Genomic DNA, 27,431 nt, shown 5'->3' with positions numbered 1-27,431 from the left:
GTTGTTGTTGAAGGTCCCGGGTTTAGGGTTACCCCGCACGGCACGCGGGCGCAGCTTAGGGACCCGCAGCCAGGGACGGCTCAACAGGTGAGTGGAACCCGGCCAGGGACGGCTCGGGGCTCCCTCCTGTGGCTGAATGCGGGTACAGCAGGCTGCCGGTGACCCGACCGGCCGGCACAATCTAATCTCTGGAACGGAAACGGATAATTGCCCCGGAATGATGAAGCTCATGGCGTTTGTATAAAATGTAAAAGGGCCCCTAGGAGCTCGATGCACGCACGTTCCGGGGCCCAAGGAAAAGAAACACAAAGACTGATCAGTGTCGCGCAGAACGTTTATTTCCTGAGCGCAGAGATCGGCAAAAACAGCTGGAAAGCAGAGTCCACGAGGGCCCAGGGGTAGTAGTGACAGGGACTGGCTCCGGGGAGGTTTCTTTTGGGGATTACTGAACCTGATCGGCCGCCGGGAATCTAATGTTCCCTCTTTACTGGCACCTACATGGTTAAACATTTGCATCTGGATTCGGACACCGTGCAGCCAATGGGAGATGAGAAGAGATCCTATTTCTCATTGGCTGCACGGAGATCTCCCAGTCAACCTACCCTGACCCTCGTAATAAGCAGACGTCTACCAAACGGCCTCCAAAATGATGCGCAATGCAGCCCGGCCCCTCGATCACCCCGCCATTAAGTTAATCTGGGCCTAAAGTCGGACCGTGTCTTCCAGCGGATGAGCATTCTGTGTATTCCGTTTTACCGCACGCTGCTCGCCCGAAGAGCTACTCCTGAGTGGACATGACCACCTGCAAGACAGAATCACACGGGGGAAACGTTACGATCCGAACAGTCAGAGAGCTCAGAAAGAGCAGTTCTCGTAAAAAGAAGTGGTGCAATCACCATGGCAACCAATGGAAATCAGCTGCTGAAAGCATTAACCGCTGCGCAAACTCGCTCTTTGGCTCTAGAAACATAAAATGCCGGAGATCCAGATTGCGTCCTCGCTAAACCGTCGCTCCAGGGCAGTCTCCAGGTTGCACGTCTGTCTCTTTTCACTACGTGTATTACATGCACAGGAGCGCCCCCTCTGGTTGGGATAAACGGACCCTCGTGCTTGTCGGACGTTCACTGACCCACCTTGGAGGTGATGGTTTCGCGAGTCCTTATCCTGAGCTTGTTGACCTGACTCTCGGCGATGTCGGCCCGCTCCTCGGCCTCTTCCAGCTCGTGCTGGACCTTGCGGCACTTGGACATCTGGACGTTGGATTGCTCCTCCTGTGAGCAGCGAGAGGTGGAGAGGAGACGTTAGATGATGGCGATGGCGCAGAGATCTCGATCCCGCTTTATATCGCCCAACGTTCAGAGGTTAATGATAGAGAAGGGACTCACGGCTTCTTCCGTCATCCTCTTGTAGGACTTCACTTTGAGTTGTAGTTTATCGACCAGGTCTTGTAACCGTAGGATGTTCTTTCTGTCCTCCTCGGACTGCGGAAGATCGGTAATTAAAGGTTACTCTTCCTTCCCCGGGTTTGGCCAATTCCCACCATTCTCCCAACCCACCTGGAACGTCAGCTCCTTGACGCGTCGCTCGTATTTGCGGATTCCTTTGATAACGTCCGCGCTCTTCTTCTGCTCCATATCGACTTCGCCCTCGAGTTCCCGGACCTGTGATGAATGGAGAGTATTAACGAGCGACCCTCAAACATGTCCCAGCATCCAGCTCAGTACCAGGCTTCTATATGCGATTCTATATGCTACGACTGGAGTATATACGGCCAACATGCCGCTACTTCCGCACCCCTGCCAGAGAACGGCTCATGGGAGTGGGAGTCCAGCGATGGTTGGAAGGCATCATGTAGCCCAGCAGGCGTAGGGGCTTCGCATGATACGGTTAATAACAATAATAATACTTTCTACATCAAAAGAGTATCGGAAAACCCGATACTCGAGCCCACCGGCCATGCCCCCAGACCATGTCCCCCCCAACCCCAAAGTGTAAAAGTGATTTAGAGGATCTCACCCTGGCCTCCAGTTTCTGGATGTGTTTCTTGCCTCCTTTCAGCGCCAGCTGCTCGGCTTCTTCCAGCCGGTTCTGGAGATCCTTCACGGTCTGATCCAGGTTCTTCTTCATCCTCTCGAGGTGAGCGCTGGTGTCCTGCTCCTTCTTCAGCTCCTCGGCCATCATGGCGGCCTAGAAAGACACAAATCGGCCCAGAGGGAACTTTTTTTTTTTTTTTGTGTTTACAAGATTTCTAACTTGATTATTTCCTTTTTTTTTTAGTCCCGGCGTTTCAGCAGCAAGACCATCGTTAAAGCTATAATTAATTGTAGGGCTCACATCGGTGATGGCTTTCTTTGCTTTGTCTTCTGCGTTTCTCGCTTCCTTGATGGTATCTTCAATCTCTCCCTGGAGCTGAGAGACGTCGCTCTCCAACTTCTTTTTGGTGTTAATCAGACTCGTGTTCTGCGGAAAGAAAAGGGCAGCCGGTCACGAAACAAAGTCCCAAAACTACTTCCACTTGGAGACCTTTAAACATGGGAATAGTCTCCTGGTGAAGGTCTAAAACCTCGTTGAGACGCAATCTATTGGAATGTTCCGATCTTGCTACATCCAGAAACATTTTAAGGAAGGACATGAAGATGGGAGCGAGCGATACTCTATGGATCCAGATAAAGAGCATTGCGTGTTAACGTCGCGGGTACCTGTGTGTGCAGAAGCTGGACACGCTCTGTTGCGTCTAGAAGCTCCTGTTCTGCTATCTTTCTGGATCTTTCCGTCTGTTCCAGAGCAGCCCTCATCTCTTCTATTTCGGAAGCCATCAGGTTGTTCCTACGCTCCACCATTGCCAGCTGTTCCTTCAAATCCTCTTGTCCCCTCAGGGCATCGTCGAGGTGGATTTGGGTGTCCTGCGGATAAAGGAGATGAAACAAAATGAAGCCGAATGGAACATTTTAATTGGAGGACAAAGGATAATTTCCCTGCTTCCCAGGAACCGACCCATATCGCATCATAAAACTTTCTACATAAGAACCGCTCGGCCCGGCCGTCCTTGCCCCCTATGCATGTAATCCGGAGCGTCCAGTTAAGTCAGGACCGGCCGCCGCATGGATCTAGGTTATACCTTCAGCTGGCCTTGGATGTTCCGTAAGTATTTCTGCGCCTCGGCCGCTATACGGTTGGCGTGGCTGAGCTGGATCTCCATCTCGTTCAGGTCACCTTCCATCTTCTTCTTAAGCCTCACCGCTTCGTTCCTGCTCCGCACCTCGGAATCCAAGGCGGTCTGCATGGTTTCCACCGTCCTCAGGTAGTTCCTCTTCATCTGGTCAATTTCCTCATCTTTCTCCGCAATTTTCCGATCGATGTCGGCTTTTACCTGCGTTAACTCCAGCTGAATTCGGAGGATTTTGGCTTCTTCATGTTCCAAAGCTGCCTATAAAATAACGAGAGACAAAAATACTTAATTTCCTATATATTTTTTTAACATTCCATATTCTAGACAAATATATATATAGCCTTTATACGTATTGGAGAGAACGACCTCTGCCTCCTCGAGTGAAGCTTGCATCTCGCTCTTCTCCAGCTCCACTTGCTTCTTGACTTTCTCCAGCTCATGGATGGTTTTAGTGCCTGTAACTATTTGCTCGGTAAGGTCGGCTATTTCTTCTGCGAAAGTAAACACAGAGTATGTCACGTTATCCTCGCTGCGGTAATTCCGCAGAGCCTTTTCTATCTGGGACGATACGATGGAACGCTGGCCACTCTTTTGTGACCCATTCGTTGTGGACAATCTTGAGCGTCACTTTGTATCTAACAAGGCACAGGAATCTCAAGAGCTTTCTGGAGAAGATCCTACGCGACTCCCAAAGCACTCACGTTGCAGATTCTTGTTCTCTCGTTTAACCGTCTCAAGCTGGTCCAAGGACTCCTCGTAAGCATTCTTCATTTTGAAGAGCTCCGTGCTTAAAGATCGTGCCTCCTTCAATGAAGATTCCAGTTCAGCCTGAGTTTCTTCGTACTTCTGTCTCCACTCGGCCAGCACCTGTTTTTAACGAAAGACATTCATGGGTCTAAGTGTGGTTTGTGCGATAATAATAATAATTTCATGTTTGTAGCAGAATATTTCAGAAATATTAGTTAATTTTAATATACATTTTTGGAACATTGAAATCGGCTAAGGTCCCCGTGAAGGTGCTTGTTGAACGGGGTCCCCATCCGTGGGTCTTCGCTCTTAAATTTCTGGCGTTGTATGAACGCCTTTACCTTGTCAAAGTTCCTTTGCTTTTTGTCAAGCGCAGCCGCGAAAGAGTTCGCCCGTTCCACTTCTATCATCAGATCTTCCACTTCGCTTTGAAGTCTCTGCTTGGTCTTCTCCAGGGAGGAACACTTGGAGTTTACAGCCTCGATATTCTCCTCGGCCTCTTGAAGACGCTGGGCTAACTTCTTCCTAAAGTACACAGGACCCACGTTAGCCACCAAAGAGCACGGGCGCTCTAAATACCTCCGTGAAAGCACGAGATCCAACCATGTTAACATGGACATCCCACCATCCCAATGCACTGCACGGTCTACCTGGATAGGCGAGTTTCTGGGGATGCAAACCATAGTCACCCCCTCAAGAAAGAAGCACGAGGTAGGGGGCCATAGTGGTGGCAAGATGCCAAGAGAAGTCATTTAAATGCTTCCCCTTTGACCCCAGCCCCCAGTGTAAACGCCGCACTGAGCATCTTGCCAAACATGTATTTTTTACTTTTTTTTTTTTAAACTAAAACATTACTTGGCTTCCTCCAGTTCCTCTGTGCGCTGAATAGCGTCCGTCTCGTATTTCGTCCTCCATTGGGCGACTTCTCCGTTGGCTTTGGACAGGGCTCTCTGGAGCTCAGACTTGGCCTCCTGTTCTTCTTCGTACTGTTCGCGGAGCAGATCGCAGTCGTGGCGGGAAGCCTGCAAGCCGTGTGCCAGCGCGTTCTTCGCCTGGTAAATGCGAAGCGTAAGGATATATAAGGATTCGTATTGCCGCATTGCCTGAAAACCCGTAAAGCTCAGACACGTCAAACCAGTTACCTTGACTTCTTCTTCCATCATCCTCTTGAGCTCCTCAATTTGTTGAGTAAACGCTTGCTTGGACCGCGACAGTTGTGACACCAAAGACTCTCTTTCCTCCAGCTGTCTGGCCAACTCCCCTGCGTTGTAAATGGCAAATAAGATGTCATAAGTCGTGGCAGTATTTAGATAAAAAGGTACGTTTTCCCCATAAAGACATTTCCCCGTCGGCTGCTACACATTATCGAGCCGGTTTTGGGCTCTTCCATCGTCAGGACGTGTTTGGACCCGTATCTGTGTTCCAGTCGTACCTGATTCTGTCTGCAGACGGGCCTTTTGGAGCGTTAGCTCCGCGACATTTCTCTGGTTCTCTTCGGTTTTCGCCTTGAACTCACTCAGCTGGTCTTCCAGCATCCTGCAGAGCTTTTCGAGTCCAGCCTGAGTATAAAGACATAGCGAGACTGTATTTATCACAACAAATGACGATGTTCCAATAACGTGATTTATCAATCGTCTGGGATAAATGCAGATTGTGTTCCTGAGAAGCCGTTTTATCGCAGAACCGTCTGTTCCCAGCGACATCTAGTAACGCAGTCTCGGAAATGATTATAATAAGTTAAGAACGTGGAAATCTGGGTTCGTGGGACTGTTAAACCCCGGCGTCCCGGAGACGCTTTCCCGACAGATTAGCGCCCATGACATGACCGTTTAAATTAGCGGCAGACCTTAGATTTAGTGACAGATTCCAGGTTGCTATTGATATCGTCGATCTCCATCCTCATCTCGCTCTTCTCCTTTTCCAGCTTCTGCTTCACGCGCTGGAGGTTGTCTATCTGCTCGGAGTACTCGGCAGCGCTGTCGGCGTGCTTCTTGCGCAGAGTGGCGACCGTGGCCTCGTGCTGCAGAGACGCTTCCTCCAGGTCCCGACGCATTTTCTGGAACTCGGCTTCCCTTTTCTTATTGAGTTCTATCTGAGTCGACGTGACCCCTCCGGCCTCCTCCAGCCTCTCGCTGATCTCCTCCAGCTCCCTGGCCAGATCAGACCTTTGCTTCTCCGCCTTGGCCCGCGTTGCTCTTTCCGACTCAATTTCCTCTTCCAGCTCTTCTACACGAGCCTAGAAAACAAAACCAAACGTAGCGTATCAACGTACATTGGGCTCAAGAGCAACGCGTAGAGTTATCAAAGAGCGGCATTGGCCGTGCGGGGTATCAAGGATATAAGAGCGTTGGGATAAGTGATGAAAAGAAAAAAGGAGGGCAGACTAGATGTAACAAGGAATGATAGAGGATAGATAATGAGAAACGTTTCTGCTGCATTGCGCTGCTTCCGTCTGAACCGAATTGTTCTACGCCTGAAATTGACCCTTTTACCTGAAGCTCTTTAATTTTCTTCTGATGCTGGTTGCCGGCTGCTTGTTCATCCTCAATCCTGCCGAGCAGTTGGCTTATCTCAAAGTCCTTCCTGCGACCGGCGCATAAATCAAATAAGATTAAACAGCGTAACGAGAGTCACGACGAACACATCCTGGTTACTGTACAGAAAACTCGTGCAAACATTAACAGCACACAGCGCTTTTCCCGCTAAGACCTCCTTTACGTGCCCCTAAAGCTAACTTTTTAGGAGGAATATTTAACCCCCCCCCCCCCATATCGGGGTATGGTGGAGGTTCACAGATGATAGAATAGTTAAGAGGACTAAAGTTTCGCCTCTCTCTAAATGTTACAAACACCAAAAGCTGGTTACATTTCACGCTTCGTTTTAACATAAACCTCGTACTTTTTAAGTCTTTCGTCCAGCTGCTGTCTGTCGTTTTCCAAATCCATGATGGAGTCCTGAGCCAACTTCAGGTCTCCCTCGAGTTTCCTCTTGGATCGCTCGAAGTCCAAACGCAGTTTTTTCTCCTGTTCCAGGGATCCTTGCAGCTGCAGGAGGGATCGGAGACGTCGCTGATCAGTAAGTGTTAACATTTTGTGCTTCTAGTATTGTTTTTTAATTGTGAAGAATAAACCGAGGGCTCTGAGCTGACACGCGGTGCAATTATTTCTCGGTCTTGTGTTTACCAATCCCCAGGTCTGCTTGACATCATCGATGTCCCATGCATTATAAGCTCCATCACCCACCAGTGTATTCTGGCCTCCCGGTGGGGTGCAGCTGAACCAGCTCTTTAGGGATAATGGTAATAGACCCATTTACACCACAGACCCCGGTCCTTGGCCGGCACAGATCTCCACAGCATCTCCTTCCCAGATCTGCGTGACCTTCTGAGGTGGCAGCGTCGGGAGTGTGACGACATATCTCAACACTACACACAAAGAGGACCCGCAGCGCGAGGAAGCAAAACCTTTTCGGTAAGGTAGGTCGGGGGGGGGTGATTGGTGGGTCAGGGCCCCCATAAACATATCACCGGGTGCTTGATGCGGTCTACAGGTCCTCCTAGGTCCTAATGCGGGGAGAGCTCTGCCTTTAGCGATATCGTACTCACGTCATCAATTTGCTGCTCCAGTTTAATTTTATGTTTGGTCAGAGAGTTAACTTTGTCTTCTTCTGCCTGGAGATCATCCAAGGTCTGCTGGTGAGCCTCCTGGAGAGCTTTCTTTTCTTTGGTCAGCTTAACGATGGTTTCATCCAGACCGGACATTTCCTCCGTGAGGTTTTTAACCTGTTGAAATCAAACCTGATGAAATCTCTTCAAGTTTTAAAAGCTCTAAAATATATCAAATATCATTTACAATATTAACAAAAAAAACAAAAACACTAAGAGTTATCTCTCTACTTTCATCGTCCCTCTAACAGGGGAAAATGTACAAATCTCAACCGCAATAATTATCAAAATCTTAATTAGCCGGGAGACGTACTTTGTTCTCTGTGGCGTGTTTCTCCTTCTCAACCTTGGCCAAAGTCAACTCGAGGTCGTCGATGTCTTTCTTCAGTTCGGAGCATTCGTCTTCCAGCTTTCTCTTCTTGGCCGTCAGCTCGGCGTTCGACTCTTCCTCATCCTCCAGCCTCTCGTTCTGCTCCTTGATTTTGGCCTCCAGTTGGATTTTGGTTTTAATTAATTGATCGCATCTCTCCTCCGCGTCCGTCAGGTTTTCAGATTCCTTCAGAGAGAATACAGACGTTTGTGACTTTGTAATGAGGAGTATAATAACGGCGCGGGGTCAGGATGGGACCAGCGAAGGTGCCGTAGATATCTGGAGTTCACAGTTGCCCTTACAGTTAAATACCAGGAACATGGCGGGTGATCTGATATCCCTTTCTCATAATTCAATCCTTTTACCTATCTTTAGAGGTAAGCGGCAGACCATGATGGACACCGGGTCATCACAATGCTTACGGATTGGACTTGCAGCTGGAGGTCATTCTTCTCTTGGAGAAGTTTCACCATCTTTTCCTCCATTTCTTTTCTTTTGGCTTCGGACTTTGCCAGATCCTCCTTGGTTTTGGCAAATTCCTCTTTCATGGCAGCCATCTCCTTCTCTGTCTCTGCACTTCTGAGAAGAGGCTTGATCTTGAAGTAGAGCTTCATCCATGGCCAGTGCTTGACGTTCATGAAGGCGCGGATATTGTACTGAATGGAGAAGATGGCTTCCCTAAAAGTAAACGGTAACCGGGAGATTAGATTTCAAGCGATTTACTAATAAGCCGTGTATAACACTGATTTTTATCTATGGTGAGGGAAGTTTAAGGTGTAATAAAATGTGGATTCTTATCACGTGGGCAGGGACATTTTACGTAACTGAAAAGGCCTTTTTGAAAACCATTTTTTGCGAATTAAGAAACAGACCGAGCTATTCTGATGCGGATATTAAGTACCTTCTCGCCATCATTTTTTGGAATTCAACTCTCATGAGGAAGCCTCTGCATACAGCCTGCGTGCGGGTGATGAGAAGGGCGAGGCGGTCGTCTCGCATCTCCTCCAACGTACCCAGCAACCCAGCTTTGAAGAACACCTTAAATATGAAGAAGACACAGCATGGACTCTGGTAGATAACTCGGCGCCGGACAGCCCTCCCTGCTTGACTCTATCTCCACTATTTCATCGCTTGGCACCGTCCAGGTTCTAAGGGGTCAAACTGCCGTCCCTAAAGTCCACAAATTAAACTGGTTTTCAGGACGATACTCATCACATTTCTTCCAGGGTTGAATGTTAATTAGCAAATCATTAAAATTCCTCCGGGATGGTGGTCCTCGAAGATTACGTTTGAAGAAGTACAAGGTGGAATTTCAGCGGTAATATAACCCCCTGACGCCTAAGGATGAATGTCTAAAAAAAATGGAAACTTTAGGAACCTCAATTTAATTCACAGAACTCTGAAATGCCAAGGCCACGGATTTGGGGATGAGGAGGGCTCATTATATGCTACATTTAGAAGAACTGGCCCCTTTACCTTAGTGTGCCCGAACTTATACTGAGTGTGATCGATGTCAATGGATCCCAACAGTTTCTCGCAGGCTTTCTTGCTGTCTATAAACTGTCCCTCTGGGATCGCGCTTGCGTTCAGGATCCGGTACCTATTAAAAAAGCGAGAGCACAAATCAGGTGCAATCGGGTCACTTTCCTTCATTTTAAAATGTCTCTAATGTTCAGACCAAAGAATGAAAGTATAAAACACAAACCCCTCACTTCACGCTCTCCCCATCCTCCCACCGACATTTTTTGTGCCAACATTTTTACAATTCGCCCCCCGCCAGGTCGTCCGGCGTTAGTAACTTTACCTTTGTTTAAAGTCTGCATACGCGATCCTGTTGGGGAAGCCCTTGCGGCAAATTCTGATGCCCTCGAGTACCCCGTTACATCTCAGCTGGTGGAGAACGAGGTGATGGTCCATATCCCCTGGAATATAAAACAATTGCCGGTTTCCGGACAAACTCCAGGGGTCGTTACCTGGAAGGTGACGCACAGCCCATAGCTTACCTGGTGTTTTGGTTTCGTTAGGGATGATGCACCTCACAAAGTGGGGGTGGGTTGTTCTTAAATTGGACATCAGTTTGTTCAAGTTTTCCTGCATTTTTGAAAAAGGTGATTATTTATTAATAAATAGGGTCTACAGGCATAATCTATCCAACTGCGCTTCCAGAAACTTTAGAAAACCACGGCAGAGATCTGGAGACCTATCAGACATCTCACAGCTTGGCGGCCAACCGTGCCGCTACTTATTCGTTAGCCCAAAGATGTTTGGGATCATTTTTAGATTCATTAAAGTTTGCAAGACCTCAGTGGTCTCTTTTTCTCAGTGTTTTTGGGCCTCTAGAAGTATCGCTATGTACATATTACTGGTCTTCACGTTAATTGTACCTGTTTGTTGGTAAAGCACTGCCTGTAGGGTACCGCCGGTGGCTGTGTGCTCACGGCGTTTGGAATAACGTATCAGCGTCTCACAGACATTACGCGGTGAAACCGTATGAAATATGCTGTTTTTATTAAAAGTTAGTTTATTTGCACTAGAAATGGCTTACCCTGAAAAGAGCAGACACGGTCTGAAACGAAGAGCCCTTCTTCTTGGCTCCCTTTTTGCCAGCGGCTTCAGCTAAATCCAAAGGGCAAGATTTAGAACAACAACACGATTAATATTCATCCAGATCATGATACGATGTAACATTACGCCGAGCTTCCCACCAACCAGGTCCCCTTTACTCCCCTTAGACTAGAAGCTCTTTAATGCCGGACCTAGGCTATCTTTATCGACTTTAACGAGAACGTCAGGGGCTTACCGTCTGTAGCAGCGTAGGAGGCGTAAAGGTTGGCCAAGATCTTCATGGAAGATTTCTGGTAGAGCCCCACCACAGTTTCATTCAGCGGGTCCTTGTTCTTCTCCAGCCAGCCTTTAATGTTGTAATCCACCGTCCCGGCGTAGTGGATGAGGGAGAAGTGAGCCTCTTGCTTGCCTTTGGCCGGTTTTGGCTTCTGGAAGTTGTTGGATTTGCCGAGATGTTGGTCGTAAAGCTTGTTCTTGAATGAAGTGTCTGTTGCCTTGGGGAACATGCACTCCTCTTCAAGGATGGAGAAGATGCCCATCGGCTAGAAATCATAAGAGATAATGCATATGGACATTGAAAAGGGTGGATTATATAATAAACCAAGTCATTTTGCTTTTCTTGTATGACAATTTCATAATTCATTTTGCAATGGATCTGCGCTAGGACTTTATTGTGTGGACTCCATTGGCATTTGTGCAGTACCTTCTCGATGAGCTCGATGCAGGCGGCCAAGTCCATGCCGAAGTCGATGAACTCCCACTCGATCCCTTCCTTCTTATATTCCTCTTGTTCCAAGACGAACATGTGGTGGTTGAAGAACTGCTGCAGCTTCTCGTTGGTGAAGTTGATGCACAGCTGTTCCAGGCTGTTGAACTACAAAGTTAAATAGAAAAACGTTATCGCTACCGGGCTGCTGGTTAGTAGAAGGGATCCAAAGGATTTGGGGGAAATAACCCCCATCAAATATCAGCAGCCATGATTCTAAACGCCACGTAAATATGGAGCGTGGTGCAGAGGCAGCTCCGGCCCCAAGAAATCTTTCAATCGGCGAAGACAAAGGGAGAACGGACCTCAACCTACCTCAAAGATTTCAAATCCAGCGATATCCAACACGCCGATAAAATGCTGTCGGGGTAACTTAGTATCCAGCTGATGGTTAATGCGGGTCACCATCCACAGGAACAACTTCTCATACACCGACTTGGCCAGGGCATTGACGTTTTGGTGAACCTAAGCGGGACAAGAACGCCACATTCAGGGTTTTCTATAAAAAAATGTTTAGGTGATAAGGGCTTGCAGCGCCGAGTTTCCCCACCTGCTCCACGGTTTGACCTTTGGTCACGTACTCGTTTCCGACTTTCACCCGGGGGAAGCAGAGACCTTTTAGCAAATCTGCCGAGTTTAACCCGGTGAGATAAGCTGTTTTATCGGCCACTGTAAAACAAGGCGAAGCGCGTGGGTTAGCATGGAGACTTTGTGACGGTGGGCAAGAATACGCATGGGGGGGGCAGACTAAGATTTACTTGAATCAATAACTTTGCCCAACGGAACCCCTTTAGCACCCATTCTAAAACTGATGGTAATACCCCCTGGCGTATACTCCGTGAACTCCTTACCCTCCGTCCCATCGGGCTCTGCCTGCTCCTCACGGGGTCTCTGCTTGAACTTCATGACGCCGTAGTGCATGACGGCCCCCGTTAACTTGTAAATACCAATTTTCTCTTCGGGGGTGAAGCCCAGAATATCAATAGCGCTCTGTGCGTAACAAAGAAACACAACAACGTGAAAGCGACCCGTCCTGCACGTCGCTTAATGAAGTGTGAGATTTAAGGTACTTACATCTGTGGCTATCAGTTCTTCTGTGTCGTCGATGCTGGCCACCGAGATCTCCCCTTGGCTAATGTACGGGAAGTCATATGGGTTTGTCGTAATTAACAATGTATCTGGGAAGAAAGAGGATTTTATATTAGTTGGAATCCTCGTGTTCCAAGGGCTTGATACAATCTCCCATAATGTTACTTATGTGTCAACAAGGGACCTTTGAACAATGGGGACAATTATGTTGTATGCATGCGCGGATACAATCATTATATACGGTGATGTAGCGTGCATTGCGGTGTAGTAATGACGTCCGCATCGTGGCGCACAGCTTGGTAGACCCGCCAGCGTAAAGAATACTGACCGATCAGCTCCGGCTTCTTGTTGGAGAGGATTTGGTAGAAGATGTGGTAGCTCCTCTCGGCCTGCAGCTGGAACGTGACTCTGGACTTCTCCAGCAGATCTAAAAAATACATTGCATCGCATCTTAGGCAATTCCGGGACCATAAGCACTCAGATGTATGGTACGCAACGTGTACAAGCTGTCCGAAACTAAATAATAAGAGAATTGTTCACCTAATAATGCCATTTATGGACCGTAACCTCCAAAAAAGAGTGGGTGGTAGACTAATGGAACAGCCTCCCAGGAGAAGTGGTAGAGGGTAATACAGTGAGGGTATTAAACATGCATGAGATAGACATACGGCTCCGGAATCTAAGACGAGACCAACGACTGATTAAGGTTTGAGTCTTTACAGCGGGAGAAACGGGCGACTAGACGGGGGCTGCCGGCAGGGTTGGGGTTTCTATGTAAAAAGGCCCTGAGATTTTATATGGAGCTGATTTCTCTGTATGTAATGGTGAAGCATGCGTGTTTTTGGTATGTATTATGTACTCACATGTTTCGATATCTGCAGAGGCCAGCTTCCCGGTGGCCCCAAAATGGATGCGGATAAATTTACCCTGCGGATAAGTGAAAGACCCCGTGACTTGGATGCACCGCAGAGCAGATACAGCTGCCTTTCCCTCTCTGAACAGTAGGGGGGGGGGTATTTCTGCCACCCGACTAGCTGGCGTTTAACGAGGGGGTCAGAAGATTTCCAGGGAGGATATACTAAGCAGTGCTACAAGTCCTCAACAAACCCGGTAAACGTTACCTCTGTGCGGCTTCACGTCTAATGCTTCAAAGCCGAAGCCCCGCAGCGCTCCCTGCTTTACCTATCAGAACCGCCTGCTTCTTTATCTCATATGAACGTCGTATACTCACGAAGCGGGACGAGTTGTCGTTCCTCACGGTCTTGGCGTTACCGAAGGCCTCCAGCAGAGGGTTGGCCTGGATGATTTGATCCTCCAGGGTGCCCTGCGGTAAGAAATGAACCGGTTAACGTCTGGGGTCCACGTAGCGGCCGTGCGCTCGCGGCAGACAACGGAACGGCTGCAGAACGTCTGAACCATCTTATCGCAACAACGTAGCGCAGAAGACGAGTCCCCAGACCCCCGTCTCGTACCTTATTTTTTGAAGCCTCTTCCTTCTTCTTTGTGTCCCCGACGGCTGCGATTGTCGCAAAGTACTGGATGACACGCTTGGTGTTCACGGTCTTTCCGGCCCCGGATTCTCCGCTGCGATAAAACACACGGCCCAATAAATAAGATTATCAGAGGACTCTGAGTGCAGTCCATAGAACACGTGAACATAGTCGGGCTTCCAAGACATGGTATTAAGGCACTTTACAGGGTTGGTTTAGAACTTTCTTGTCCTTCTCCAGGCTCACTCTGGACCCGTTTCCCATCATTTCTACTCCTTTTTGGAGAACCCAAACATCTCAATGTTGGGTATTTCTGTAAGTAGTGGATTTTTCATGAATTGTGTCTGAAAAGCCACCCTCCCCTCGAGTTCGTCACCAAAGGCATTCTTTCTAATCAGGTGACAATGACCTTCCGTGGCTTTTCATGGTGAGGACCGCGGCTTCTCCATTTCCCCTTCACCCAAATACTCTTCGTTTAACTCCACCTGGTGACCTCATTTCTAACGTATTTCTGAGCTTCTGTCCTCAACCTTCTCAGCTCTTTAGGTGTAAAACCCACACTTTTTGGTTTAAAGACTCATCTATTTGACTGAATAATTCCCCCCCGGGGTTCATAAAGCTCCCCAACATCATCGGTCTCCCTCCAAGAGAAATGTCTATTCTTAATTAATCAGGTAAATAATGTACATTTCCGGGGTGAACTCTGTCCATTAGTACTAAATGAACGTATAGCCGCGGGTTTTCTATCGGTATTTACCGCGACGGGGTTACCTGATCTAGAAAGTACCAATTAGTTAAAGTTTCTACTTACGTGATCAGGATCGACTGATTTTCCCGATCTGCAGAAATAAAAGAGTTTAATATCGTTAAGTGATATCTTTTGATGGATTTGTATTTATTCTTTATGTATATTTGCTAGATGTTTGCTGAAGCTCACCCGTTAACATGGCCTGATAGGCGTTATCAGAGATGGAGAAGATGTGTGGTGGAGTCTCCTGGCGCTTCTTGCCCCGGTAAGCGTTCACCACCTCCGGGTTGTAGACGGGAAGCCACTTGTAGGGGTTCACGGTGACGCAGAACAACCCGGAATAGGTCTATAACAGGACAGTTGCAATTTTTATTCATCTTGTTTTTTGTGTATATATAGGGTGAGACGATCTATAAAGTGGAATCTTTACCAGGGATCTACTAGGTGCGATCTAAAAAGTGGGATCACCAGCGCTCTGTGTCCTCCCGGCATCTGCTCTAGAGAACTGATCACAATACTCCAGGGGAGATCTCCCAGGGATCTATAAAGTGGGATCGCTGGCTCTCTGTGTCCTCCAGGGATAGAATCTCCCCCAGCAGGGCACTTTTCTCCACCTAACGAATGTTAATCTTATTGTAAATTGCTATATTTTGTGAATGTTGGAGTTGCTTTTTCGCTCCCTGATTGTAACAGCGCCACGGTCTCTGCTGGCGCTCTAAAGATAAACGTAACGTCGGGTGGGCCGCGGGACTCACGTAGATCATCCACGCCTTGTAGCGATCCTTGAGGTTGTACAGCACCGCCGGCTCGTGCAGGTGGGTCAGCATCGCCATGTCCTCGATTTTATCAAACTTGGGTGGATTCATCGGGTAGACGTTCTCCGGCTTCACGGTGACCGTCTGAGATTCAACAGACATGGCGGGCGTTAGAGAAGGCGCTCTGCCGAGCGGTACAGCACAGGGCACATCACCGCCAGCGCCTCCAAACACTAAACGTACGTTGAACTTGTTGAATGTTAACATCGAGCGCAGGACTGAGTTATCGTAGGGGCGGAAGCGGCTCTCTTACCCTCTTGTCCTCCGTCTCCACGGTCGTCTTTCCGCCCTCCGTGCTCTTGACTCTTCCCTTTATGTACTCGGTGGTCGCGTCCGTCACGTAGCAATAGGTTTTGGCATCGAACGGTTGGTTCTGAGCCTCGATCCGCTCCTTCTCGGATTTACGAAGGAACAGCGCGGCCACCCCGAACACCTCCATTTCAGCGTCGCTACTCATGGTGGCTGCAAGATCGCATTGGTGAGTTAGTGGCACTGGAAGCCTATTCCAGGTATCTACTACTCCTTTTATTAATCTAATTCTCTAACGTCACCCCTCACGATTCAACCCTCTAACCTTAAATCATTCCTTTTTACTCCCCTACTTTATCCTACCCCTCAACATATTGCATAGCTTCCACCATGTCTGCCCCTCTCTCTTTTTGCTCTTCTAGGGGCCTGTACAGCACCAGGTACACAGAGCTCAGCGCGCGCCCGTACAGCACCAGGTACCCAGAGCTCAGAGTGTGCGCCGGTACAGCACCAGGTACACAGAGCTCAGAGTGCGCACCGGGTACCAGTTGCTGCCCCACTCACATGTTCAGGATTTAAAATCTACCCCAATTACCTGCCCTTCTTGTACCCCTCTAATCCAGAAACAAAGGACGTCGTGCGAAGCTCCAACCTGCGAATTAGAAACACGTGCGGAGTCATCCGTCTGGGATAAGAGTGCCTTATACTCTAAACATTCGTTATTATATATTAGTAATCAGGAGGGGTACTTACAGTTCCTACACCTGCGAAACCCCCTGGCCAACGCGCGCGGGGCTTTTATAGCGGGGCACAATAATCCCTTCAATCCGACCCGCCTCTATAATTGGAAATAAGATCCAGCCCTCGCCCGTTTTTTTATTAGAATTAAATATAGAAATGATCTCCCATCTTGGGCTTTTTTTTTTTCATCTTCAGAACTTTGCCAAGGTGGACAATTGCGAGCCATGACCTCTCGGTCTTCAGAATGGGATTATCGCCCCAGACGGGGCATGAAATATGCTCGCATGTTAATGCCAGGGCAAATCCGCACGCATCGCGAGCATCTCGGATACCGCAGGAGGGATGACTTCATCCACGGCATCGTTTAACCCCAAAACGCAGCGTTTGCGCTGGACCCCCCAACGCTACAGTCTGCGAGACAGCTCGAGAAAATCCACCACGGACGGGCGGCCCAAAGGAGCCACTTTATTGCCCCTAGCGAGACAAGCAAAAGCATTTTTAAACGTAGCAGCACTGGGGCTATTAGCGCTCGTTACCAATTTGCCACCGACGCCATGGTGACTTTGTAATCAATTCATTTATATAGGAGCAGCGATCGGATCAGAGCTGGGAAGCACAGCCCAAAAAATTTCTTATTCACCAGATGTTTTGGGCTCTCACTTCTGCAGCAAGGATGCTCCATGCATCCACCACCCCTGTGCTATATAAGTATTATTTTGGCCAAAGTCCAAGCCGGAGGACGCAGGGTCCGAGCTCCGTCCGGGGGAGATGTTTTATGAGGCAGGCGGCTGTTACCCCGCTCTGGGCTACCCGAGACACTCGGCGGATCGCTGCGTATCTTTAATCAGAGCTCAATCGGCAAAATGATGCCAAACAATAAAATTCTGATATCAAATGTTTGACCATCAAAGACTTATCCCCAGAATCTGAGCTCATAACGTTTCATTCTATTATCCAGATACAGCCAAGGGGTAGGGTTATCGATATATTATATCACGCACATCGTATGTATATATATATATATATATATATATATATATATATATATAACGGTTCATTCTGTTATCCAGATACAGCCAAGGGGTAGGGTTATCGATATAATATATCACGCACATCGTATATATATATATATTATAACGTTTCATTCTATTATCCAGATACAGCCAAGGGGTAGGGTTATCGATATATTATATCACACACATCGTATGTATATATATATATATATATATATATATATATATATATATATATATAACGGTTCATTCTGTTATCCAGATACAGCCAAGGGGTAGGGTTATCGATATAATATATCACGCACATCGTATATATATATATATTATAACGTTTCATTCTATTATCCAGATACAGCCAAGGGGTAGGGTTATCGATATATTATATCACGCACATCGTATACGTAACACTTCGCTCTGTTATCCAGATACCGCCAAGGGGTAGGTTATCGTTACATTGTATCTCACGCACATCATATATATTGATATGTTTCATTCTGTTATAGATACAGTAGGTTATCGTTACATTGTATTTCACACACACACACACACACACACACCATATAACTGCAGCGACACTCATACTGTGAGGAACGGGATTGCCTTTGGTCTTTCAGAGTTTTTACCCCAGAACAGTTTGGTTTTTAATTCTAAAATCAGTTCAGTTCTCTCTCTCATTGTTATAGCTTTCATATTCATTTTGAGTGAAAGCTCTTGAGTCCACTTCGCTCGTGTTCTGATCATCTGTGCTAATATCTGGAAAGGTACCAAGATTTTCATACCCTGTAACTCTAGTTTATTGCCTGTTATTAAAGATGGAAACTCATCACATTAACCCAGCTTATCACTCGTCTTTGTGAATTAATGACAATTCGTCTGCGGGAGAGGAGCGTATCGGATGTTGGCCCCGAGGATTACCCTCCAGGCGGCTAAATCTGGGCAAAAAAAATAATTAAGGACTGAATATGTTGAAGACCGAACTTAATGGTAGATACAACCTTTGCAGCTGTGAGCTAACAGGGGTATTCTAGGAGTATAGATGTATGGCGACATTGGTTACTGGGGCATCTTGGAGAAAGAAGAAATATTAGAATTTAAAGGAATTCCGTAAATACTGGGGGAAGATGTTTCCCTTCGCACCAGTCACTTCCTGCTCTTAGAGACGCACAGGAACAATACCCCCTCTATTCTCACGGAGATTTTGCGCCTTTTAGGCTTCCGGCACTCCGAAGGTTAAGCGTGTGAAGTAAATCAATTACGTCTTGGTAAAATGCATCTTGACATTTAGTTAAATCTCTTCCACCTGGTCTAAATACCACATGCCTTCTCTATAAATGTTTAATACATCTCCAGAATAAGGCATCTATGAAAAGATAAGGAGCAAACTGATCCGTGTTGTCAGACGCCAGACAAAGCCGTATGCCAGATGGAATGGGCCGGGGGTCTGCTTTAATCCGGACTCTTTTAACTGTACGTGCCCATTAAAATAACTGAGCAGCCTTCCAGCAGAAGTGGTAGAAATTAATACAGTGAGGGGATTTAAACATGCATGGGTTAGGCATACGGCTCCAGAATCTGACGAGATCTAGTAAAGTTTGAGCTCTTACAGCTGCTGGGAAAAATGGGGCAGATTAGCCGAGACCAACGGCTCTCATCTGCTGGCAGAACCTCTACAATGCCAATGTATACAGCAAGTAGCGGTGCCAATAAATAGTTCTCTGCTGCCATGTTTCTACTGATTAAAATTACAATTTATTCACTGAAGGTTTTCTTTTCATTCACAGAACAAATGCAGTTGGGGTCTTCCCCCCCCAAAAAAAATGAAGAAGCCTGGCATTAAAAAAAAAAAAAAATTACCGACTCTGCCTGCTACCTTGCCTCGTGTCATGTCTATGGAATACCTCTGGAGGAACATATGAAACCTCAGAATTGACAAATTACAAACTATTTGTAGGCAGCAGATCCGCGTGTTCCTCGGGGCTGAGTGTCCTGTCCCTTCTGCCTGTCAACACATTAAGGATGAGCCCCCGGCCGGCTCTCGTGCCCATTTCCAGCTAATAAATAGCTCGGGATTAACAAATCAATTGGTAGCTAATAAACTGCTGGCAGATACCTGCGGGACACATATAAATGTGCAGCTGCACCACGCACGTCACGCGGAATAAAATAATTATACCAAAAAACAGGAAAATATAGAATACATAATAGAAATTTATTTTTAAAAAAATCTCTTCCAGCTGATGAGTAAGAAAGTTCATAATCTGACGGGTAATTTCAAAATTGTGGCCGAGCATTTTTTTGTCAGAAGAAAAGGAAGATTGCGGCGTTACGATTAATCCATCATTCATACACAACTTCATCCCATTTCATAAACAGCATTCTGGGGCAAAGTTCTAAACGTGGAGCACTCGCCATGGAAACCATAGCATGCATGGTTTCCGACCGCGGGATTTGATTAACGTGATAATTTCTTTGAAACGGCCACTTGCAGTTTAAGTGCTATAATTAGGGAATTAGGCAGCTATTAACGCCCAGACGCTAAGTGGGTCAATTAATGCACCAGCAGCCAAATAATCGAATCATCTTTATCCATTAATGAAAAAAATATATACTTTGGGGATTTACTGCGTGCTCGGCTTCTCACTTTCAGCAGATAAAAGCATGAGATCTTTATTATACCATTACGGAACTGGAAAAGGTCCAATTGTGTTTTCATCGTTGGGATCAGTTCTTGTATCCACTTGTTCTAATGTTACTAGGACCTTGTGACCCGGAGGTCAGAATTAGACACCGTCTAAGCCCCGCGTAAAGCCTCCAAAAAGGGCTCGGACCTTTCTAATGACGTTATTCTGGACCCTACACGACAAGTAGAAGCGGGGGGGACAAGCTCTGCGTAGGAAAACCAATCGAGATTCGTAAAAAAAAACATCAAAACTAAGGGCTTCCCCTTCGTTGTGGAACTTCGGGCTTTTTAAGCACAGATCGTCGCAGACCCTGCGATATCCGTCGACGTGGCTTCTTATGAACGCAAATAAGATCGCACCTTGGATGGGGTATTAGCAGCTGCTGCTGTTAACAGTCTGCGAAGGCAGCTCCTCCAGATCCCGGGCCACGCAGGCTCTGACTCATCGAGCGAAGAAAAGAAATGTCTCCTTCAGCTTGACTTTGACACCGTGATTATTTGTGAACCTTTTATAGAAAGAATAATGATTGCCAAGAGAATTGGTCTCCCTCTGGAGAATGTAGCAGATGTCTCAGGCGTAATCAGATCTCGGTCTCCACAGAAGAAGAGCTTCAAAGGGCAAATAATACGGGAAGACGGCACAGTACATGCGCAGGACCGAACCGGCGTGTTCTTAGAATGTGGGTCACTGCATCCCACATGCAACTCTCAGTGTAACTTATAACTGCCACGGGGGCATCAAGAAGCCGTCCCCTGGGCAACATCAATGCTGCCGATACACAAAGTAAGATGGTAGGCAAAGCAGCTTGGATTCGAGAGGATTCAGAGACGTTTGTGATGCCGTTATACAGCCCAATGAGTAAGATGTAGAATCACTCCTTGTTCATACAAGAAGAGACATCTGAGGTCTTGAAAGCTGATGTGATTCTAAATCTTACTCCGAGATCGCTGGTCACCAAAAGGATCAGCTCGGCAACTTTCTTAAAAACCAAAGCCGCCCTGCAGGATGCATCTGTTCGAACAGACTCTAGACAAAGAAGCTGTGGTAGTAAATACGTCATGTTTCTCTTGGCCAACACAACCAAGAAGAACACTCCGTATAAACCATCAACATAGGCAACACTGGTAATGCCGGTAATAGATAGGAAAATTGTCTTTAAATGTATTAAGAAAAGACCTTTATAAATCAGAGCATGTCCTGTATTTTTCACAGCAATGAAAGACCCCGTCCCCCATAATCTTTTTCATGGACCCTTGTAAACCGGTCACAGTAACGATCAGTGCATTTGAGTAAGCTTCCCGGACCATGCGCAGACTGACTCAGCAGTCACCTCATCTAACAACAATTTACTTGTAAAAAAATAATAATAAATCCACCACATTTCCGCGTTCCCGGAAGAGGCGCGGATACCAGCGCTTTGTGGCGGCTGTGGCAGTCTGCATGCGGCTAGCTCTTCTGTTTGTATTTCCTCATGTGAGCTCCAATAGAAAGCGAAATCTCTGCGTTGTTTTTGTTTTGTCCATAGTAATCGACAAAGGATCCATCGGGTCCTATCAGATACATAATGATCGTGTGATCCACCTGGAAAAAGAGAAAACACGGTGAAAACGCCTTTTTTAACTGGAAATCGCCTGCTCTGTGTCTAGCAGTCAGGGGCGCGGGCAGCCGCCTCATTCATCAGGTCAGAACCTCGTAATGTCGCAGCTCCCAAATATCCAGAAGCAAGACACGACATAGAGATGTAAACAATGCCATGCTGTCTATTCTTGTGACAAAGTCTCACTCCAGACCCCTTTCCAGGATGTTTTGGGGAGCATCTTTAAAAGGCAGAGGCAGGAGGGAGAGCCTAGATAAGTATCATCAAAGTTTATCTTAGAGGCAAGATCAGCTAAAGTTACTGAGCGGTATCACGGTAAAGACACCGGCGCCGACAAACACAACCGGCAGCACTTACTATGTAATCCTTATCTTCATCCTTTGGTCCCGGGCTGAAATACACTCTGTAGGCTTTGGCCACGGCTTCAACCTGCTCCGTGCTCCCAGTCAACCCAATCAGTTTAGGGGAAAATTCTAGAAGAGAAGACTGATGTTATTCGCTGTACAGACAAGACGGCAAACGGTCTCCCAAAATCCTGGGCTGATTCACGTTTAAACGGGTAACACATTTTTAACATTTGTGGAGTATCTGCACGCAGCCCACTTAAAAAGTTAAGGTACATATATTTATATAAAAAAAATCTGTACCTTTGACGTATCTGCCAACTGCCTCCTTGTCATCCCGTTCGGGATCAATGGTAATAAAAATCGGGGTTACATCCGGGAGGGATCGCATTTTATCTGTAAGGTAAATGGATCTTTATTGGAGAAACTGGTTAATCAATCGTCGCTGCGTCTTTTTCAGCAGTCTGAGAAGTAATTACCAATTTCATCCACCACCAGAATCATCTTTTCAATTTCTTCAGGACAGATATCAGGGCAGTGCGTGAACCCAAAGTACAGAAGAACCCATTGACCCAGGAAGTCTTTGTCTGTTTTCGGCTGCCCATTGTGGTCAATCAAAGAGAAAGGTCCGCCAAGTAATGGCTTCCCCGCTGAACGGTGTCTTTCCTGTTCAATCTCTGTGGCAGAAAAAGATTTATATAGAGTTATATTACATAGTGATATTCATCAGGGATTCATCAGACCGTCCGCCTTCTTCCATCGCTCCGTGGTCCAGTGCTTGTGCTCACGTGCCCATTGTGTCTCTGTCGCTGGTTCACCGATTTTCCTTCCTCTAACCGCTCTATACCGGGAACCCCCACACCCACAGGAGCTGCGGGTTTGGAGACGATCTGACCCAGTCTGGCCGTCACAATTTTTCCCTCAGATCCTTACACTGCCCATTTTTTCCTGCTTCGCTGCCTGATATACCCCCCCCCCATCGGCAGGCACCATAACAACAACATAAGCCGTGTTATTCCCTTCACCTGTCAGCGCGCAGAATGTTATGTCTGATGGGTGTACAGAACCAAGAGATGCTAACGTAAAGAAACAGGGACAAGGGTGAATTTACTGTGATGCTCGTTATAATAATAATTATATATATATATATATATATATATATATATATACACACACACACACACACACACATATGTAATATAAAGCAAAGCTCCCGTCAATAAGTCCTACTCAAGTCCGGGGATCTTTATCACATTGGCTCTTCAAAACAGTGTTAATGTGACAAGATGAAACATGATGTGATGTCATCACATAGCAAATATTAGGAATATATACGAGAGGAGATTTTGGAAACCTACGTTCTTCTTTCTCCTTCTTCAAATATTTCATTCCACCCATTAACGCTCCTCCCAGGGCGACGGTGGCCGCGAGAGATTTCCAGGAGACCGGCTACTAGGAAAGAGATTGATACAGCTTACAAAACAGCAAAAGTATTTTTAAAACCTTGTATTTCTCACGTATATCCGGCACACGCCGACTAAACCAGCGTCATGTAGACGGCATGTCGTAGACTGAAAGCTAAAAGATATTGTAGAGTTCCAAAAACTATAAAAGCTGCCAGGAAGCTGGGAGAATCCCCATATATTTATATTTTGACGTTTCATCGCTTTATTCTTATTTGAAAGTTGTTTTTTTTCCCCTCTTACCCCAGGTTTCGAAGGCTTTCCTTTTGGCCCGGGAGGGGGCAGCGTACTCAGCGGCCGCAGGGTTCTCGTGCACTTCTGCAATGATTGAACGGACGCATCTGCGATCTACAAAATAATTGTTTTAATAAGGTTTTTATTATAAATATGAAACACGGTATACAGGTGGGGGGGACGGGGGTCACCAAGCAGATACAGAAAATGTTTTATTGGGCCTTTTATACGTTTTAAAACATATTTTATCACTGTTGATGGAACAAAAATGACTATAAATAAATAAGGAACATTATTATTATTAATAATAAGAAAACAAGTAGTGGTCAGTATGGGTGGCAGTAATCTGGGCCAGGGGTAGCTGATGGGGTAATTACAGGGCAGCCGGAGTGATAAGGGCCTGGGCTAAGGGTAGGTAGCCAGAGGTCTGAGGCACAGCGACCCGAGAAGCCCAAGGTGCCCTCCCAGCAGAGGACACTCAGGGAGGTAACTGCTAGGCTAGCTGACAGACAGGTAGCCGGGGTCCTGCAACATCTAAGCCACCCTCAGAGGGGCACATTCCTTCTACCCCTGGGTTATTCAAACAGCCACTTCCCGCCCCTACTTGGCCTCACTTACCCGGATGTGGCCCCCTGGGGACCAGAGTACAGTTCCCAGCACAAGCCGGGCTCCTGACCGACCACACAGCATCGCCGCCATAGCATTCACTGACGGTGACACGCATAGAACGCACTTCCTATGCGCGCTCTATTCCCCCGGACAGGAAACAGACAGACGCGGTATTTGGTTCCGACTTGAGCTGTGAGCAGCACTCCGACCTCAAAGGAATGCGATATAGACGAATACCTGAGGAATGGGGTATTATTGTGCCCCTCAGCCTCTGAGAAATGGGGCATTATTGTGCCCCTCAGCCTCTGAGAAATGGGGTATTATTGTGCCCCTCAGCCTCTGAGAAATGGGGCATTATTGTGCCCCTCAGCCTCTGAGAAATGGGGTATTATTGTGCCCCTCAGCCTCTGAGAAATGGGTATTATTGTGCCCCTCAGCCTCTGAGGAATGGGGTATTAATGAGCCCCTCAGCCCCTGAGGAATGGGGTATTATTGTGCCCCTCAGCCTCTGAGAAATGGGGTATTATTGTGCACCTCAGCCTCTGAGGAATGTGGTATTAATGAGCCCCTCAGCCTCTGAGGAATGGGGTATTAATGAGCCCTTCAGCCCCTGAGGAATGGGGTATCAATGAGCCCCTGAGGAATGGGGTATTAATGAGCCCCTCAGCCCCTGAGGAATGGGGTATTAATGAGCCCCTCAGCCTCTGAGGAATGGGGTATTAATGAGCCCCTCAGCCTCTGAGGAATGGGGTATTGATGAGCCCCTCAGCCTCTGAGGAATGGGGTATTGATGAGCCCCTCAGCCTCTGAGGAATGGGGTATTGATGAGCCCCTCAGCCTCTGAGGAATGGGGTATTATTGTGCCCCTCAGCCTCTGAGGAATGGGGTATTGATGAGCCCCTCAGCCTCTGAGGAATGGGGTATTGATGAGCCCCTCAGCCCCTGAGGAATGGGGTATTATTTAGCCCCTCAGCCCCTGAGGAATGGGGTATCAATGAGCCCCTCAGCACCTGAGAAATGGGGTATTAATGAGCCCCTCAGCCCCTGAGGAATGGGGTATCAATGAGCCCCTCAGCACCTGAGGAATGGGGTATTATTGAGCCCCTCAGCCCCTGAGGAATGGGGTATTAATGAGTCCCTAAGGAGCGGGGCATTAATGACCCCCAAGCCCCCGATGATTGTAAGCTCCTGGGAGCCGGGCCCTCCTCCCGTGCCTGTCTGTCGTAACGTGGGTTAATCCCGTTGTCAATTTGTACCTTGTCAGGTTTAACATAACTGTTAATGTTTCACAGGGCCCTCCTCACCTGTGCTTTCTGTATGTCATCTTATGTTTTGTGCTGTGTACCCTTTGTACAGCTCTGCGGAATCTGATGGCGCTATATAAAACAATAATAATAATAAATATTAGAACTTGCGTCTTGCCCCAAAGAGCTTACAATCCACTAGCAGATCCCATTTCTTGCGTTCATCGTATCTTTGTTGTTCCCGCTAGTAAATACCCACATTTCTTTCCTATCTGCTGGCGCACATACTGCTTGTGGCCCCAGGGATTGGAATTGGACACAATATACCCCTTCATTCCTTCGCAGCTGCGGCCGTGCCAGCGTTTCTCGTTGTTGCGAGTCTGCGTCGCAGCTGTCCTCGACGCCTTCCAGATGTTGGCGAAAATAAAGCGCTCCAATGGTTTCGGGTTTCAGAGTAACTCCTGATATTGTGGAGCGGCACGCAGAGGCCACCTATAGAGAGGTTTTTTTCCTCCCCACGAATACAAATAAGTTGCTTTTGTTTTATTGTACAGCGCTGCAGAGTATCACGCCACTGAATGAATATTTCTTATCTGGGATTATATAACGCTGGCGGAATCTCCAGTATTCAATAGGTAAAGAGGGAAGACGGATCACTTTTTAGGGGTTTACTCACTAAACGGTTTATTTCACCCCAGGGTCTACAGCTGAGCTGCCCCCGTATGATGTAACAGGAGAAGCCCCCGGCGAGTGAAGTCAGGGAGAAGAAGTATTTACTCTGCAGACGTAAAGTTTAATTGACTAACCCCAGAGAAAAGCCCGTATCGCGTATGGCTGGCTGGCTTTCGACGAGCTGCAACACCCATTATCCTGAGGCAGGACGTCCAGCCCAATGTGGTGTCTGCGGCCATGGTTGTATCCCAGGTGGGAAAATATCTTTGGTTCTTCTTCGCTCTCCTCGACCCAACGACCCAAAAGTTTCTTTATTGTTGTGTTTATTGGAATGTTTCCGTTTAGCCAAAACGGAATGTTCTAGGTGTTCGGAAACGGGGATTTGTCTAAAGGGGGGTTCATTGAAGCCAATGTTAAGCCCTCTAAGTGCCGTGGGGTCCAGTGAGACAATCTCCACTCGCCATAGTGGGAGCTTTCATACGGTGCATGCGCAGGAAAAGAGCCCTTTAAGGACTGCATTGATTTCTTGGAAATTTCTTTGTAAATTGGCTTCTCTCCGCAGGATTTCACAATATATTCTAACAAAATAACAACAAAAGCTGCATTTTCATAAAAAAAAAAAAAAAAAAAAGCTTCATGAAGGCGGATGTCACACAAAAAGTCATTTGGAAGAAGCTCTCGAGAAATGACGTTATCTATTAACCCCTTAAGGACAATGGGTTGTCCTTAAACCCATTAAAAACAATGCATTGTGAGCCCGTACATGTACAGGCTTTGTCATGAAGGGGTTAACATGTTGCGTACGTCCGTTCAGCGATGTGTTTTTTCTGAACTTCCCCTGAACCAGACATTTAAAAAGGACAATTATTTAAAATACCAGATATTGTGTTCTAAACGCAGGATGCATATAATCTATAATGGGATTAAAAACCCACTGCAGGGCCAGTTACTAAATATTTTTAAAGCTTCAGTTCCAATATGTCATTCTCTTTAACTCACATTTGCAAGGTTTAAGATCTCTGCGGCGCTGGGATTTTTATGCAGAATTACTTTTTTTTTTCCCATCAATCACCTTTTCACAGGATCTTTGTGGGTTTTTTGCCTTATTTTAATCTTCCGCAAACCACTTTTGTTTTTTAGGACGGTCGATGATAAAACCCG

The 27,431-nt window shown here is 46.9% G+C and overlaps 2 protein-coding genes across 2 annotated transcripts; both read right to left on the bottom strand.

Moving 5' to 3' along the window:
* Positions 1 to 728: 728 nt before the first annotated feature.
* On the bottom strand, positions 729 to 15,880 carry LOC149281903 (myosin-3-like). The gene is made up of 39 exons (XM_089498901.1): positions 15,677 to 15,880; positions 15,364 to 15,507; positions 14,798 to 14,954; positions 14,672 to 14,699; positions 13,843 to 13,954; positions 13,602 to 13,694; positions 13,234 to 13,297; positions 12,699 to 12,797; positions 12,356 to 12,459; positions 12,133 to 12,271; positions 11,832 to 11,950; positions 11,597 to 11,746; positions 11,219 to 11,389; positions 10,751 to 11,057; positions 10,496 to 10,566; positions 9,954 to 10,041; positions 9,755 to 9,872; positions 9,427 to 9,550; positions 8,852 to 8,988; positions 8,373 to 8,628; positions 7,894 to 8,136; positions 7,521 to 7,697; positions 6,815 to 6,960; positions 6,409 to 6,499; positions 5,763 to 6,152; positions 5,349 to 5,475; positions 5,059 to 5,177; positions 4,772 to 4,968; positions 4,258 to 4,441; positions 3,871 to 4,036; positions 3,536 to 3,660; positions 3,119 to 3,427; positions 2,700 to 2,903; positions 2,335 to 2,460; positions 2,017 to 2,187; positions 1,557 to 1,661; positions 1,386 to 1,481; positions 1,134 to 1,271; positions 729 to 802 (listed from the first exon to the last, which is right to left on the bottom strand). The coding sequence occupies exons 1-39, from the start codon at positions 15,878 to 15,880 to the stop codon at positions 779 to 781; spliced, it is 5,823 nt and encodes a 1,940-aa protein (XP_089355027.1). The 3' UTR covers positions 729 to 778.
* A 5,673-nt stretch (positions 15,881 to 21,553) lies between these two features.
* Positions 21,554 to 23,766, bottom strand: LOC149281902 (cytochrome c oxidase assembly factor SCO1-like). Its single transcript, XM_089498898.1, has 6 exons — positions 23,755 to 23,766; positions 23,407 to 23,497; positions 22,528 to 22,725; positions 22,352 to 22,444; positions 22,062 to 22,177; positions 21,554 to 21,688 (listed from the first exon to the last, which is right to left on the bottom strand). The coding sequence occupies exons 2-6, from the start codon at positions 23,444 to 23,446 to the stop codon at positions 21,554 to 21,556; spliced, it is 582 nt and encodes a 193-aa protein (XP_089355024.1). The 5' UTR covers positions 23,447 to 23,497; positions 23,755 to 23,766.
* Between the last annotated feature and the right edge of the window lie 3,665 nt (positions 23,767 to 27,431).

This window comes from Sceloporus occidentalis, unplaced genomic scaffold, assembly GCF_023333645.1.
Source record: "Sceloporus occidentalis isolate IW3139 unplaced genomic scaffold, rSceOcc1.0.p SCAF_126, whole genome shotgun sequence".
Lineage (NCBI taxonomy): Eukaryota > Metazoa > Chordata > Lepidosauria > Squamata > Phrynosomatidae > Sceloporus > Sceloporus occidentalis.
This window is presented reverse-complemented; position numbering and strand designations above follow the sequence as displayed.